Source organism: Rana temporaria, chromosome 1 (assembly GCF_905171775.1).
Source record: "Rana temporaria chromosome 1, aRanTem1.1, whole genome shotgun sequence".
Taxonomy (NCBI): Eukaryota; Metazoa; Chordata; class Amphibia; order Anura; family Ranidae; genus Rana; species Rana temporaria.
The window spans coordinates 550,355,387-550,372,714 of record NC_053489.1 but is presented as its reverse complement, the minus strand read 5'-3'; the positions used below and the strand labels follow the sequence as shown (position 1 = coordinate 550,372,714).

General features: G+C 39.6%; 1 protein-coding gene across 2 annotated transcripts in view; it reads left to right on the top strand.

Annotated features, from left to right (window-relative positions):
• HPGD (15-hydroxyprostaglandin dehydrogenase) overlaps window positions 1–17,328 on the top strand; it is a 141,689-nt gene that overhangs the window by 45,690 nt on the left and 78,671 nt on the right. For both annotated transcript variants that reach the window (XM_040333565.1, XM_040333556.1), the window contains exons 2-3: window positions 539–662; window positions 3,930–4,036. In XM_040333565.1, coding sequence (XP_040189499.1) covers window positions 539–662; window positions 3,930–4,036 — 231 coding nt within the window. The remainder of the gene's footprint in view (window positions 1–538; window positions 663–3,929; window positions 4,037–17,328) is intronic.

Sequence of the window (17,328 nt, the reverse complement as noted above, 5' to 3'; positions counted from 1 at the left end):
TACCTCTAACCTGAAAAACAAAAGGGAATTCATCCCCTTCCATTGTGGCGGATCAGAGGACCTATAGAGTAGCTGTGACCTGTCATCTGCCCGCTCCACTCATTGTGGCCCGTGACTGATTACCAAGTTGCTTAAGTGCCCCTCGCTCTTCAAAAGGTTGGGCACCCCTGCATTAGAGTGTAGAGTTGCCATAATAACATTACTGTGGTCAAATTAAAACTACTTGTTTGGATGTTGGTCTCAAAAGTTTGGCTTCAATATAAAATTCCTGTGAAAGGTATAGCTGTCTGTATTCAGGACAAAAGTCATTAAAGATTAAAACAGGTCCTGTTCAGTGTAGATAAGGTTACAAAAAGCTCCCAACAGTTGGTAATTGAAATTTTGTTGCGTGTGGGATGTAAAAAAAAAGATCCAAAAGTAGAGATACTGAGGTATCCTGATGCATGTAAAGCAATGTCAAGTAAGTTAGCTTGATGCCTATTGCACCTGTTTTTTATAATTAACATTTTTATTTTAACGTGATCTTCTCTTTATACAGCTTGTAATGGTGGACCTGAACCACATAGCTGGTGAAGAATGCAAATCTTCCTTGGATGAGCAGTTTGGAAGTCACAGGACAATGTTTATCCAGTGTGATGTCACAGACCAGGAACAGCTAAGAGGTACTAATAAGTGAGGAAAGAAGGTGATTGGCTATGCATTTTTACTAAAGATAAAGGTGCATAAACTGGACAGGTAGGGGACTAAAATGCACTTCCGGCGCCAGCGGACAATAGATTACCTGATCCCAAGTGTAGAAAAAGAAGTGAAGGATAGGTGTTGGATTTATCAATAGTGATTAAAATTGATAAAAAGATCCAAAAAGCTGCTATTTTAAAATGGGTGAAACCCAATAAAGCTATAAAAACAAAGTATCAAAATAAATATGGAACCGTGGTTCAATGATAAAACAGCGCTAAGAAGTGTATAGCCCCAGGTAGGAGCTTAAATATAAAAACAAAGGTGGTGTGCTAGGTGATCAAGAAACAAGGCGTGAGTGCACCCTGTACCCTATTTAAAGATTCACCAAAGTAGTAATAATACTCCCATCTGGGATGCAGGCTTACCACAGCCTGTAAGAGGACTGGCTTGTTAATGTCAATCCTCTCAGGCACAACCTCTTTATGTTTTCAGAATCTGCCACAGGTCATTCCAATGGGGGCACATATAGGCAAAAGAAAATACTCAATAGTGAAGTAAGACTAAATAAATATCCCACACAATGCCAAGAAGACAGAGCCCCCTTAAGAAAATGCCCGTACAGAAAAACCAAAGTAAATGAACAAATAAGCAAGCCTGTAATGTTCTGCTGTCACCGGGCGGGGCTACATCGGCGCAAAACAGGAAGTCTTTCTGCGCTCCACAAGCTGACCATCGGTTACCAGCGATGCCAGCGATACAAACACTTGTGCGGCCCCTGGTGCTCGTGGACGGCGGTGACAGCAGAACATTACAGGCTTGCTTATTTGTTCATTTACTTTGGTTTTTCTGTACGGGCATTTTCTTAAGGGGGCTCTGTCTTCTTGGCATTGTGTGGGATATTTATTTAGTCTTACTTCGCTATTGAGTATTTTCTTTTGCCTATATGTGCCCCCATTGGAATGACCTGTGGCAGATTCTGAAAACATAAGGAGGTTGTGCCTGAGAGGATTGACATTAACAAGCCAGTCCTCTTACAGGCTGTGGTAAGCCTGCATCCCAGATGGGAATATTATTACTACTTTGGTGAATCTTTAAATAGGGTACAGGGTGCACTCACGCCTTGTTTCTTGATCACCTAGCACACCACCTTTGTTTTTATATTTAAGCTCCTACCTGGGGCTATACACTTCTTAGCGCTGTTTTATCATTGAACCACGGTTCCATATTTATTTTGATACTTTGTTTTTATGCATTTTTACTGTGTTTCTCCATGTCAGTGCAATGTACTCGGTTTATAAAGTAGCTACTGTATAAATCACTTGACAAACAATGCAACAATATTTTAAAAGATTTGCAGGCAGAGAGTAAAAATGTAATTTGAAGAAAAGTTACAAATGTAGAAATAGCAATAGTGAAGGGTATAACAGCCTTTTTAGTAAAACCGCTATGAGTTCAAATTCTTAACATTCAAATACTTTCTAATGCACTTTGATAACAGAATTATTTTAAATATATCCACATATCAGAGGTGTAAAAACAAAGGTTGCAAGCACTCTAGTAGGGACCATGCCCATGTTCTTGAAAGGTTTGGAGCTACTTAGCAACTGCACTAAAATGACAGAGCCTGAGTATAGCTAATTACATAATACATCCATTCTATATAATGTCATGGTTTCACTAAGGCATTCTTGCTAGCCGCATTCATGCCTGGGGACATTTTCCCATTTTTTAACTAAACGCTAATCTTTTCTTCACTGTAGCTTCAGAGTTTACATAAGAAAAAAATGTTACACACTAATGACATAGACATCTGTTTTCCCCTTAAAACATTTCTGCCTTAGGCACTGAATAATCTGACCATGCCAATGTGTAACCAAACCCTAACCATTTAGTACTTCAACATTTTAGGTAATTGAATTTCTTCTCTAGCACACAGATAAGGCTAATTCAGGCTGATTGATCCAAGGAACAGCAACATACACTTGTAAAAAGGAGTCATGAGTCTGCAGGTGTACTGATATGTTGAGATATGGCCGTATACCCTTTATTATCAGCCACATGCCCTCTTGTTTACCAGTTAAGTGGTGAAAGGAAGGTTAAAAATGTGTTATTCCTCAGGAATCTTCTATTTTTCCCAAAACCTCCTGGTTTTATGAAAAACCCTATCTCCGATATAAAGGAGAATGTTCACCTTGGAACCTTTAGCCCAGTATGAAAGAATTTTACAAAGATTCATTATAGTAAGTTGGATGTGGAGTTATGGAAGGTTTTTACATTCCAGTTCCAATGTCTTCATATTTTAATACGTCATTCATACAAGAGACAATATTTTAACTGCATATTCTCCTCCTGAACATATTCAGTAATTAGGGCTCATGGCATGGATCATCAAAATTATGTCAAATAAAGAGCAAATACTTTGCTAAAATTGGTAAATTAGTCCCGTAGATTTCACTGTAGTTCACAACTTTTTTTTTAAGGATAATTGCATTTTTGAACAATATGCACTTACCGTATCCCTTTTATTCCCACCCCAGTCTTGAAGTATTTATCTCCTCCCCCTGTCCCCATGCATACTTCCGTATGGCAGCTTTTTTTGTAATTAGTAAGGGCGGCTTTTGTACTTTTTTCAAATGATGCAAGCGTGTATATTTTTAAAAGTACGATATAGTTGCGCTTCCAACAAGACAATGTTAAATGTACTCAAGATGGAAATGAAAAAGCAATTTACAAAAGTTGAAGTACCTGTCACAAACTCAAACACCAACAGAGATTTATTTAAAAAAAAACTCATGTAATAAAACAAATCTTCTAGACTCAGACATGGAAGTGTTTTGCCAGTACCTGGGGGTGCTTGGTAAACACCAGCTTTTATGTTTAAAATAAGTTGTGGGACACTGCATGTTGAGGACATGGAAGACTGCTCTGTGGGAATGGATGGGGGTCAAGTTACGTTTTTACAGATAAAGTTTTGATTTTCATATCATTTCAATTCCATGTTTTTTTTTTAACATACAGTTAAAAGTGAAAATAATGCCTCCTTATGCATATCCTTTTTTACATACACCACACAATATAAATTTCTCCTTATACAGTTTGTCATCACATTGGATCTGCAATGTAGACATACCTGAGATATACTTACAATATATTAAGAAAGTTAACAGTGTTGCCCTTTTCAGTAGCTTTTTAGTAATTTTCACATTTTGTTGCACCTTTTGATATTAACTTTTTTTTTCTTATTTTAGATGCCTTTCAGAGAACAGTGGAACATTTTGGAAGGCTGGACATATTGATAAATAATGCAGGCGTTAATAATGAGAAAGATTGGGAGAAAACTATTGAAGTGAATCTGGTAAGTTACATATGCAGATATAGTTGTTGGATCAATATCTAAATGAATTGATTTTCATTTGAAGAGTTGCACTTTATTTTTTTTACCTTCCATGACCAAGCATGCTAAAAACTACAAAACTAAAAAAAAAAAAAAAATACATAATTTTAAAGTGATCATATACTAGTTTATTAAACCCAATGCTAAAAGTTGCTAACTCTTTGCAGTAAATATAATTTGGTTAGAATTTCTTGCTTTAAACGATTGCTTGGGGAACACTTCTATAGAGGTTATGGGTACAATAGGCTTTAGGGCGTAAATGAGATAAACTGATATGTGACTGTTATTTAACAGGGGTATTCATTAAAAGTCCTATGGGTAAACATTCATTGCGATATTGTAATGTTGAGAAAACTAGCAAAAAAAAGACATGTAAGCTAGTTTGAAAATTAGATAAATATATATTACATGAGACTGCTGAGCTGGGAAAAAGTCCAGGTACAGAAGTTTGGACTTATGACAGTCACAGTTCTTATGCCACGTACACACGATCGGTTCATCTGATGAAAACGGACTCATGGATTTTTTCATCAGATATCCGATGAAGCTGACTTTCTTCAGTCTTGCCTACACACCATCAGTTAAAAATCCGATCGTGTCCAACGCGGTGACGTAAAACACAACGGCGTGCAGAGAAAAATGAAGTTCAATGCTTCCAACCATGCGTCAACTTGATTCTGAGCATTCGTGGATTTTTGACCGATGGATTTCCCCACAGACGATCGTTTTTTCCTATCGGTTTTTTAACCATCAGAAAATTTTAAAACAGGTTCTATTTTTTTTCACCGATGGGAAAAAAAACTATGGGGCCCAAACACAATAGGTTCGTCCGATGAAAACGGTCCATCGGATCGTTTTCATCAGACGAACCGATCGTGTGTACAGGGCATTAGAATGGTTACCAACCAATCACCAGTATTTACTGTCATAAATATCTGATGCAGCAAAGTGCTTTGTGTGGTCAATCACTTCTAAAACAATGATTTGTAATTGTATGCAGGTGAGTACTGTTATACTTCAATATCTCCCAGGAGCTATTCACACACTGTTTTATTAATTTGCAGATCAAAGGGATAAGTTTCAATCTGCAGATGATGTCAGTGATGATGTCCATTAACCTCTTGGCACCGACACCTCCCAGACCTTTAAGAGGTTTAGGATGCCAGGAGGCAGGGTGGGGTTTGGTTTTGTGACTGCTGTGATTGACTGTCACAACGGTCACATGATCAGGGGTTTTCGGTTAACTATGCCAGGAGCGAACAGGGCATGCGCTCTTGGCACAGATGTATTTACAAAAATTACGCAAATATGTGGCCATTTGGCACCAAGGCCCACCCGCTGTGAGGCCTCATATTTGCACGTGGCTGGTGCCAAGGGGTTAAAGCAACCTGACAAGTTAAGTTTTTAACTGCTGTTTCCTCTTCTTACTTCAACAATGTTCCTGAATTTATTTTGTTTTTTATTTTATCGATCATTAATATTTAAACTTTTTTCATTTTATATGTTTTTTTTAATGTCACATATAAAAAACAATACAATTCAAAAATAATCTTATTTTCAAAAAACTTTACAAAATAATAATCCTATTAAACTAACACTGATCTAAAAATAAAAAGGTAATTTTTGTTTTGTTTTTGCTTTTCTGTGACCGCAACCCTTGTGCAATCCCTGTGAACAGTCCACATGAATAAATGGGTGTTTCTAAAAAGGGAAGTCAAGAAGTCTGGCTCACTTTCATATCACTTATTTCTGTATTTTCTCATAAAGCTGCATTTTCAAAATGCTATTATTTTTTTAAGTGGACATCTGAGAATGTGTAAATAAAACAAAGATCGAAAACATATGCCATAGATACTAATGCCCCATACACACAATCGGATTTGCCATCAGAATAAATTCTGACGGGTTTTTCCGACGGAATTCTGCTCAAGCTGCCTTGCATACACACGGAATAATAAAGTTCAATGCTTCTGACCATGCTTTAAATTGTTTCCGAGCATTCATATTTTTTTCTCTGTCGGACAAACGGAATTTCTCTTTCTAATGCCGCGTACACACAGTCAGAATTTCTTCTGAGAAATCCTCACTTCCTGTTCTTCTGTCTGTACTTACACACCTTAATGCAAGGCTTTCTCCCTGGTGTGGAGAAAGCCTCTTGAGGGGGAGGAGGCGAGCAGGAGTGTCAGGACGCTCTCTAATTTGCAGATAGAGAAAGGAGCTGTGTGTTAGTGGGCGTCCTGACACTCCTGCTCGCCCCCTCCCCCCTCAAGAGGCTTTCTCCACACCAGGGAGAAAGCCTCGCATTACGGTGTGTAGTTACAGACAGAAGAACATGAAGTGAGGATTTCTCAGATCAAATAAGGACATTTAAATGCAAAATCTGCAAAATCGAAGAATGAGGTAAGTGAAGGAGGACTGCACTAAGGTAAAGGAAGCCATTTAGGGATTTTTTTTTTTTACCTTTACAGCCCCTTTAAGTGAGGTGCTCCTGCTCTGTCTACTTCTCCCAGCACTGCCCTCTGAGTTCACACAGCTACAGAGGAGGCATCGAGTATCAAGGCGCACTGACAGTACTCACTGAAGACAACATTGAGTGAATATACCTCCACCACAGTGTTGATTTGCAGCGGAACCCCCTGGGAGTTCTCATGGAACCCTAGCATTCTGAGGAATTTCAGTTGAGAAAACCTGACATTTAATTATATTTCCACAATAATTATCTACAGTCCACTGATCAAATCCATTGTTCTGTGAGCTGTAGATCTGTAAAAATATAAATAAAAATTCAGTGATCTCAAACTGTTTGCCAAGGGTTCCTCCAAGGTAAAAAGTTTGAGAAACCTTGATAAAGCAGATAGATAGATAGATAGATAGATAGATAGATAGATAGATAGATAGATAGATAGATAGATAGATAGATAGATAGATAGATAGATAGATGGATAGATTTGTGAGTATGTCCAAAGCACATTTTGCAGTTCTACAGAAAAACACTTATCTTGCAAGACATCTTTTCAGAATTTGCACTATGTACACAAAATATTCATCAATGTCAGGCTGCCTGTGTAATACTTCTATCACGGTTCAATCACTGTAAATGTGCCAGTTCCATATAATAAACAGAAAACATTCCTAGCTGCCCAGGATCCTCCCTAACACAGCACTATTAAATCATATTTGTAGCTTCTAGTAATCCAGATGTTTATTATTTTTTAAGCACAAGAAGCTCAAATGCAGTTGCAGTTGCAGTTGCTACATCCATGTCTATTAGCTGCCTTACTGCTTGGTTACAGCTGAAAAAACTGGACAGTTCTAAAGCATAGGATTTCAATGTGTGCTGTTCAGTGATACACTGTTCACCAAATCCTTTAGTTGTGTTACGGTAGCCATAGCAGCCTACGTGGTTGCTATAGGGCCCGGCTTTGGAGGGGGCCCTACTAGGGAGATTGTTGAGGCAACAAACACAACAAATTAGTGTACATTTAGTGCTGTATCATTATTCTGAATTCTCCATTCTAGGAAAGCTGACACACAGGAAGAGTGTTTGTCAGTCGCAGATCATCCCTATCTGTGAGTAAATGTGTTGCCTTCAGAACTTCTGTTCATCATGGCTCTCTTATATTAACCCTGCATGCCTAACAGTCTTCTTGAGGCTAAACCATTCCAGAGTATCTACTAAGCTAAAAAGCCAAGCTACGGTTTAAAGAAGTGTGAATTAGGGTTATAGAGGCATTGTGCATAGGAACACTAACAACTACTGTATTTAATAATATGAAATTAAACCCACACATTATGTGTGTGTATGTATGTACAGTATCTCACATTTTTGTAAATATTTTATTATACCTTTTCATGTGACAACACTGAAGAAATTACACTTTGCTACAATGTAAAGTAGTGAGTGTACAGCTTGTATAACAGTGTAAATTTGTTGTCCCCTCAAAATAACTCAATACAGCCATTAATGTCTAAACCACGGACAAATAAAGTGAGTACACCCCAAGTGAAAATTTCAGAATCGGGCCCAAATTGTCAATATTTTGTGTGGCCACCATTATTTTCCAGCACTGCCTTAACCCTCTTGGACATGGAGTTCACCAGAGCTTCACAGGTTGCCACTGGAGTCCTCTTCCACTCCTCTATGAAGACATGGATGTTAGAGAACTTGAGCTCCACTGCCTTCCATTTGAAGATGCCCCACAGATGCTTAATAGGGTTTAGGTCTGAAGGTATGTTTAGGGTCGTTATGTTGGAATACTGCCCTGCGACCCAGTCTCCGAAGGGAGGGGATCATGCTTTGCTTTAGTATGTCACAGTACATGTTGGCATTCATGGTTCCCTCAATGAGCTGTAGCTCCTCAGTGCCGGAAACACTCAATGCAGCCACAGACGCACTCCCACCACCATGCTTGACTGTAGGCAAGACGCACTTGTCTTTGTACTCTTGACCTGCTTGTCGCCATACACGCTTGACCCCCATCTGAACCAAATAAGTTTATCTTGGTCTCATCAGACCACTGGACATGGTTCCAGTAATCCTTAGTCTGCTTGTCTTCACCAAACTGTTTGCAGGCTTTTTTTCTCATATTTAGAAGAGGCTTCCTTCTGGGATGACAGCCTGCATATGCAGACCAATTTGATGCAGTGTGCGGCATATGGTCTGAGCACTGACAGGCTGACCCCCCACCCCTTCAGCCTCTGCAGTAATGCTGGCAGCACTTATACATCTATTTACCAAAGACAACCTCTTCATATGACGCTGAGCATGTGCACTCAACTTTTTTGGTTGACCATGGCAAAGCCTGTTCTGAGTAGAACCTGTCCTGTTAAATCGCTGTATGGTCTTGGCCACCATGCTACAGCTCAGTTTCAGGGTCTTGGCAATCTTCTTATAGCCTATGCCATCTTTATGTAGAGCAACCATTCTCTTTTTTCAGATCATCAGGCCTCATACACACGACCGAGGAACTCGTTGTAAATGAAACATCGTTTTCCTCAAAGAGTTCCTTGTCAAGCTTATCGAGAATCTTGACAAGCTTTCTTAGCGTACACACTGTCAAGTCAAAATCTCGTAAATTCTCTAACGCGGTGACGTTCAACGCGTATGACGTCACTATAAAGGGGAAGTTTGATTCCACTGGCGCCACCCTTGGGACTGCTTTTACTAATCTCATGTTACTGCGTGTTAAGTAAAAGTTTGGTGAGAGACGGTTCGTGCTTTTCAGTCTGTTACAGCGTGACAAATGTGCTATCTCCATTAAGAATGCTACTTTTACCGAAGGTGCACTCCCGTCTCATAGTTTATTCTGAGCATGCGTGGGTTTCTAAGCATACACACGAACGTGTTCCTCGTCGTAAACTAGCCCAACGAGAAACACGATGAGGAAATTGAGACTCCTGACGAGGAAAAAGATAACTTGTTCTCTTTTTTTCTCGTCGAGTTCCTCGACAGGTTTCTTGACGAAAAACATATACACAACCGTTTTCCTCGGCAAAAAAGCTCTGCCACCAAGTTTCTTGATGGATTCTGTCGAGGAAAACGGTTGTGTGTACGAGGCCTCAGAGTTATTTGCCATGAGGTGCCATGTTGAACTTCCAGTGACCAGTATGAGAGGGTGAGAGTGATAACACCAAATTTAACACACCTGCTCCCCATTCACACCTGAGATCTTGTAACACTAATGAGTCACATGACACCAGGGAGAGAAAGCGGATGATTGGCCCCAATTTGGACATATTCATTTAGGGTGTACTCACTTTTATTGCTATCGGTTTAGACATTAATTGCTGTGTGAGTTATTTTGTGGGTACAGCAAATTTACAGTTATACAAGCTGTACACTCACTACTTTACATTGTAGCAAAGTGCCATTTCTTCAGTGCTGTCACGTGAAAAGATATAATAAAATATTTACAAAAATGTGTACTCACTTTTGTTAGGTACTGTATGTATGTATGTGTGTGTGTGTGTGTATGCGTTTGAAAGATCACTGTGCAAATACAGTGTGACATAAAATTTTGCAACAACTGCCATTTTGTTCTCTATGGTCTCTGCTAAAAATATATATATAATGTTTGGGGGTTCTAAGTAATTTTCTTGCAAAAAATACAGATTTTAACTTGTAAGCAGCAAGTGTCAGAAAAAGATTTGGCCTTTTTAGGTTAAACTGTCCTCAACCATGAAGGAAATGTTACAATGTTTTTATTTATCTCCGCTTAACATGCTGCCTGTTTTTTTTTTGACAGCTGTAGGCTTCAGCATAGAACTCTCTACACAGAATCGAGAAAATAGTGTGTTAAGATCGGGAGGCGTTAGAATTGTGATCTCAATTCTTTAACGATTAATTGTGCAGCTCTAATATATATATATATATATATATATATATATATATATATATATATATATATATATATATAATCAGTTGTGCTTATAAGTTTACATACCCTGGCAGAATTTATGATTTCTTGGCCATTTTTCAGAGAATATGAATGATAACACAAAAACCTTTCTTTAACTCATGGTTAGTGTTTGGCTGAAGCCATTTATTATCAATCAACTGCGTTTTACTCTTTTTTAAATCATAATTATAACAGAAACTATCCAAATGACCCTGATCACAAGTTTACATAACCCAGTTCTTACCTTGTATTGCTCCCTTTAACATCAATGACAGCTTGAAGTCTTTTGTGGTATTTGTGGATGAGGCTCTTTATCTTCTCTGATGGTAAAGCTGCCAATTCCTCTTGACAAAAAGCATCCAGTTCCTGTAAATTCTTGGGCTGTCTTGCATGAACTGCATGTTTGAGATCTCCTCTAATTGGCTCAATGATATTGAGGTCAGGTGATTGAGATGGCCACTCCAATGACAGGTCGATTTGGCCTTGTGTTTTGGATCATTGTCATGTCGAAATGTCCAAGTACATATGTGCAGCTTCCTGGCTGATGAATGCAAATTGTACTTCAGTATCTTTTGATAACATTCTACACTCATCTTGCCATCAATTTTGGTAAAATTTCCTGTGCCTTTGTAGCTCACACATCCCCAAAATATCAGCGATCCATCTCCATGTTTCACAGTAGGAATGGCAGAAAATATATATATATATCAAGGGTGCTCCGGATGTTAGGACCTAGCAAATAGTCTGCTTTGGAAGGGGTAAAAATTTTCATACACTTCAGGCCGCGCTCAGAGAGACAAAGCAATCTCTAATGATAAGCCTTTAGTTGGTCTACCTGACCGTGGTTTGGTTTCAACTTCTTAATTAGAGTTTGAACTCTGCTGATTGACCTTCTCAATTCCTTTGATATCTTTTTAAATCCCTTTCCTGTTTTATACAGTTCAACTACCTTTTCTCACAGATCCTTTGACAATTCTTTTGTTTTCCCCATGACTCAGAATCCAGAAATGCCAGTGCAGCACTGGATGAAAGATGCAAGGGTCTTTCACAAGTTCAGAAACTCATTGACCTTTTATACACACACACTAATTACAAGCAAACAGATCACAGGTGGTTACCTTTAATAGCCATTCAAACTCCTGTGTGTCAACTTGTGTGCATATTATCAGGAGAAAATCACCAGGGTATGTAAACTTTTGATAAGGGTCATTTGATTAGTTTCTGTTGTCATTATGATTTAAAAAGAGTAAACACAATTGATTGATAATAAATGGCTTCACATAAACACTAACCATGAGTGGAAGACATTTTTTTCTTTTGTTATCATTCATATTCTTTAAAAATGGCCAAGAAATCATAAATTCTGCCAGGGTATGTAAACTTTTATGAGCACAGCGGTATATAGATCTATATATAGATAGATAGATAGATAGATAGATAGATAGATAGATAGATAATGTTTTTGTTCAATATTCACTTATTAGAAATAGGAGTCCCAGATGGCAGTAAAAAAACCTGATGGGAGTTCTACTGCTTCATCCAAAGCTAGGACATAACGTTTTGCCTAGACCTACACCTTAGGATTACACATCAATTCCAAATAACATTGTCAGATGCCACAATGAGATGTCGCAGGATAACCCATAAAAATGTAGCCATGGGGCAATATGAACTGTAGTTACAGTGCTGCCATTCTTCTTTAAGGCCTTGTACACACGACCGAACATGTCCGCTGAAACTGGTCCGCGGACCAGTTTCCGCGGACATGTCCGACTGTGTGTAGGGCCTAGCGGACACTTTTCCGGCCTAGCGGACAGGTTTCCAGCGGACAAAAGTTTCTTAGCTTGCTAAGAAACTTGTCCGCTGGAAACATGTCCGTCGGACATGTCTGCTGGTTAGTACGTCTAACCAGCGGACCGAAATCCCGCGCATGCGTCAAATTGATTTGACGCATGCGTGGAAGCATTGAAATCCCATGTCAGAGAACGTCGGTGTCTTCTACGTCACCACGTTGTCTGTCCGCGGGGATTTTGGTCTGATGGTGTGTACACACATCAGACCAAAAGCTCACAGCAGACATGTCCAATGAAAACGGTCGGCGGACCGTTTTCATCGGACATGTCTGCTCGTGTGTACAAGGTCTAAGTGTCTTCTTTGCATCTTCACAGTCAACAAAGAATAAGTGACTGGAGCGGGCACCAGGGAGTAGGAGTTTATCTCTAAGTATATGTGAGTGATCTAAAAGTTGGTTAAAAGAAGATATCTGTTGACAGGGTGTGGCAAGATCACACAAAAGTAGTTTTGAATTCGCTCTACCAACCTTGGACCTGGCAGATAGAATTGTATTAATAAGAATTTATTGTCGGTGCACAATAGTCCTGATAAGCATGCTCTAAAATCTCTTTTTAAATGTTTTTATGTTTTTTTGTTGTATTAAAAACTTTTGTACCAGCCTATAATACCCCTTCATTGCCAGGCTATTTTTCAGGCTTCAGACAGTTTTACTCTGTTGTGAAACGCTGTACTCAAATTCTTTTTGTATAATTTTTTTTAAACAGATAGAGCTTTCTTTTGGTGGTATTTAATAACGGCTTTTCCTTACTTTCTGTTCAAATAAAAATGCCAAAATACTTTGAATTTTTTTGGGAAATGAGGAAACATGCTGGTATTGAGGGAGTTAATCACAAAGCTTGCTAAAGGTACACTAGATACATGCAATGTACAGGTCATACACAGATGAAGAAGGTAGTGATGGGGTTAATGTACTGGTCACGTGCAGTGAAAGAATGGAGCTTAAGGGATAATGTACAGATGGGCAGAATAATGGAGGTTATTAATGGTTAATGCTACTAGTCAATAGGGACTGTATTGACTGTATTGTGGCTATTACTGTATGTGTAGGGGGGTAATATGTGAAGCTTCAGCTGCTGTTCCTTTCATTTTGTGCCCATTTACAAGTACTGATCTCTCTCCTTTCCCTGTGTTAAGGGGAAGGGGAGGGAGCTGCACAGTAAACAATACCATGTGATCTCTGTGATGACCAATCACAGCAATTACAAGCCATACTTTTGGATCAGCTAGGTACAGTGTCTGTGTATCCAGCCATTTAATGATGGCTCTGTACACAACGGATTGGAGAGAGAGAAAAGTGTTCAGAGAATGTAAGCATGTCTAAATCTCGTACAATATAGCTGTTTTTTGTTTGGCAGCTATCAATATCAAATTAACAAATGTTATATTACATGAATCCAGACATTTTTGACCTGTCATTAACTGAAAGAACAGGTAAAGTTGAAGTCCAGTCAAATTCTAACTACACTTAAACCTGCTCCTTTCCACATTTTAAGCCTATTCTAGCTACCTTGTAAAGGAAAGATGTCTATACTTACCTGTGCTGAGGGCGCTCTGATCCAAACACATGATCTCTCCAGTAGTCGGCTTCAGTAAAGAGCAGGGCCTATGCAGCAACGTCACCTATAGGCTTACTATGGGGCATCCATTGTCAGCTGTCCCACCTCTACACTGAAGCAGGCGCAGGATACCAGCACCCTCAACATAGACAAGTATATACCTCTTTCCTTTACAGGGTAGTTAAAATAGGTTTGGAATGGGGGTGGGAGTAGGTTTAGATATACTTACTGTAGTATTCGACTGGATTTCCACTTTAAAGACTCTACAGTCAAGATTCTTGTTAACAAGTTTGCATTTATGATCTATTTCATTAAGTGAAACTACCTTGAACTGCCTTGTTAGCACTACAAAGCATAATATAAATCCCACATATCTCATTATTTTTGACATCTGTGTCGGTATCAGCTGGGATGATGTTCTGGCCAAACCATTATTCAGAACTTCAGAAACACTGCATTTTATTAAGCTGATAAGGGAGGAAAAGGTAGGCAATCTAATATCAAATAATTAATGTTCATGATGTATCAGTACAGAGACATAGATGTGTGACTCTCTATACAAGCTAATTATTTCAGGGTTTTCGTTTAAGTCTAAGGATAAGACATAACTTGAAAGAAGACAATACAATGATAATGGTAAATCCGATTGCCACCTGTTTTTTTTTTTCCTCTGCTTAAAGTGACCTGTGACAAAGCAATGAATGTTCAAATATTAGTTAAGTGCCATCAACTCGGGTCTGAGTTCTAGAAAATTGATGAATGAGAGAGTTAAAGAGAAGTTGATTTTGTGCAAGTCTGGTGAGATCTTCCAGTGTCATTACCACAGCTGTAGTCAGTTAGCCAGATTCAGAAAGACTGGCTTAACTTTGAGGCAGCGTAGCGTATCGCATATAAGCTACCCTGCCATAATTTAGAGAGGCAAGTGCTGTATTCACAAAGCACTTGCCTCCTAAGTTACGGCGGCGTAGCGTAAATGGGCCGGCCTAAGCGCGCCTAATTCAAATGAGGAACAGGGGGCGTGTTTTATGTTAATGACTCGTGACCCGACGTGATTGACGTTTTTACTGAACGGCGCATGTGCCGTCTGTGGACATATCCCAGTGTGCATTGCTCCAAAGTACGCCGCAAGGATGTATTGGTTTCGACGTGAACGTAAATTACGTCCAGCCCCATTCACGGACGACTTACGCAAACAACGTAAAAATTTCAAAATTCGACGCGGGAACGACGTCCATACTTAACATTGATACGCCGGCGTAAACGTCTCTGAATCTGGCTATATCTCAATTTGAGAATACACTTAAATGTACGACGGCTTAGATTCAGAGTTACGACGGCGTATCTACTGATACACCGGCGTAAACCTCTCTGAATCTAGCTATGTGTGTCCAACCATCTAGTAGCTGTGCTCTATCTTTGCCTGGTTCTTTTGATTTTCCAAATCATTATTTCCTTCTGCAATGATCTCTATCTTTTGACAGTGTGACCAACATAGGACAGTTGTTGTTTTATCATTTTGGCTTCTAGTGACATAGCCAGTTTGATCTCTTCAAAAATGTACCTGTTAGTTCTATTGGCTGTCCATGGCACACATGGTCCTTCTCCAGCACCAAAGCTCAAATGAGTCAATAATCTTAGGCCCCGTACACACGTCCGAGAAACTCGACGGGCAAAATACATCGTTTTGCTCGTCGAGTTCCTTGTGAAGCCGCCGAGGATCTCGGCGAGCCAAGTTTCCTCATTGACTAACGAGGAAATAGAGAACATGTTCTCTATTTGGCCCGACGATATCCTCGTCGGTTTCCTCGGCAAAAAGTGTACATACGACCGGGTTTCTCGGCAGAATACGGCTCCGATTGAGTTTCTGGCTGAATTCTGCCGAGAAACTCGGTCGTGTGTACGGGGCCTTACTGTCCTGTTTCCGTCGTGTCCAGCATTCACAGCCATAATTGACAACTGAAAAAATGAATGCATGGACTAGTCTGATCTTCGCTTTGAATGTTATTTCTTTATCTTTCAATACTTTTTGAGGAACTTCATTGTCCAGCTACCAAGTGCTGTTTTGCAGAGTATATTGTCACTACTAGTTGCTTCCTTGTTTATGAAAGAGCCCAGAAGATTAAAATGCTTTACAACATCTATTCTTTAAAGCAGGGGTGCCCAAGCAGTGGCCCGGGGGCTACAGGTGGCCTGCGGAGTCCTCTGTTGTGGTCTGCGACCTCCTGCTCTGGGATTGGATAGAATACTGTTATTAAAGGTCAGTTTATTACTAAAATCACAGTGTATATATGGGCGTATCTGTTCTGCAGTGGTTACTGGACTGCTTTTAAACTCACCCAAAGATGCAGAGCAGCGCACCTACGGGTTACCTGCACTGAGCCAAACACATTCTGAAAATGTACCAAACATGCAGAATATAATAGAAGTTTATTGCAAAGTGCAGGAAAGCCAAAGGTATGCTGCGTTGGTTGATAAAACTGATCTGCTAAAAAAGAGTATAGTGGGCTGTGTCCGTGTCCACTCTGCATATGCAGAGCAGACATGGACCTGCCATCCGCCCACACCGTTTATTGTGGCCCGCGACCGGTTACCAAGTCGCTTAACTGACCCTAGCGCTTCAAAAGGTTGGGCACCCCAGCTTTAAAACGTAACTCCACTTTTGTTGAGAAGGGACATCTACTAGTATGTGGAAACTTTAGCATGATACCTTATAACTAGAGGGGATCTTCATTCCGTTCCAAGCGCTATGAATCTCCACTAAATTTATTCTTGTAAGCACAGGATCTATATGATGTGTGGTGGTGCCAGCATGCCAATAAAAAAAAAAAACTATTCGTACTTTTCTCACCACAACTTCTATTCGCGTATTGACCTTTTTCTCACTGACAAGTGGTTGCTTCAAAATGTGCAATCCTCTTCAATCCACACTATAACCTGTTTGGACCATGCGCCTATCAGCATCACTCTTACTAGCCCTCAATCCCAGCCACATACGTATGGCACGTTAACAATTTTCTTTTACAAAATCCCCAATATGCTGACACATTATTTAAACAATTGATGGCATTTTTCTGCTCTAATAATGACTCGGTGTACGACGTGGTTGTAGTCTGGAATGCCCACAAGGCATTCATAAGAGGTTTATCCATTCAAATAGGGACTAGAACAAAGAGAAATAGGATGCAACATTTAGATATACTCGTATGCCCTGTACACACGATCGGTCAATCCGATAAGAACAGTCTGATGGATTTTTCCATCAGTTAACCGATGAAGCTGACTGATGGTCAGTCGTGCCTACACACCATCAGTTAAAAAAACGATTGTGTCAGAACGCGGTGACGTAAAACACAATGACGTGCTGAAAAAAACAAAGTTCAATGCTTCCAAGCATGCGTCGATTTGCATTGATTTTTAACCGATGGACGTGCCTACAAACGATCGT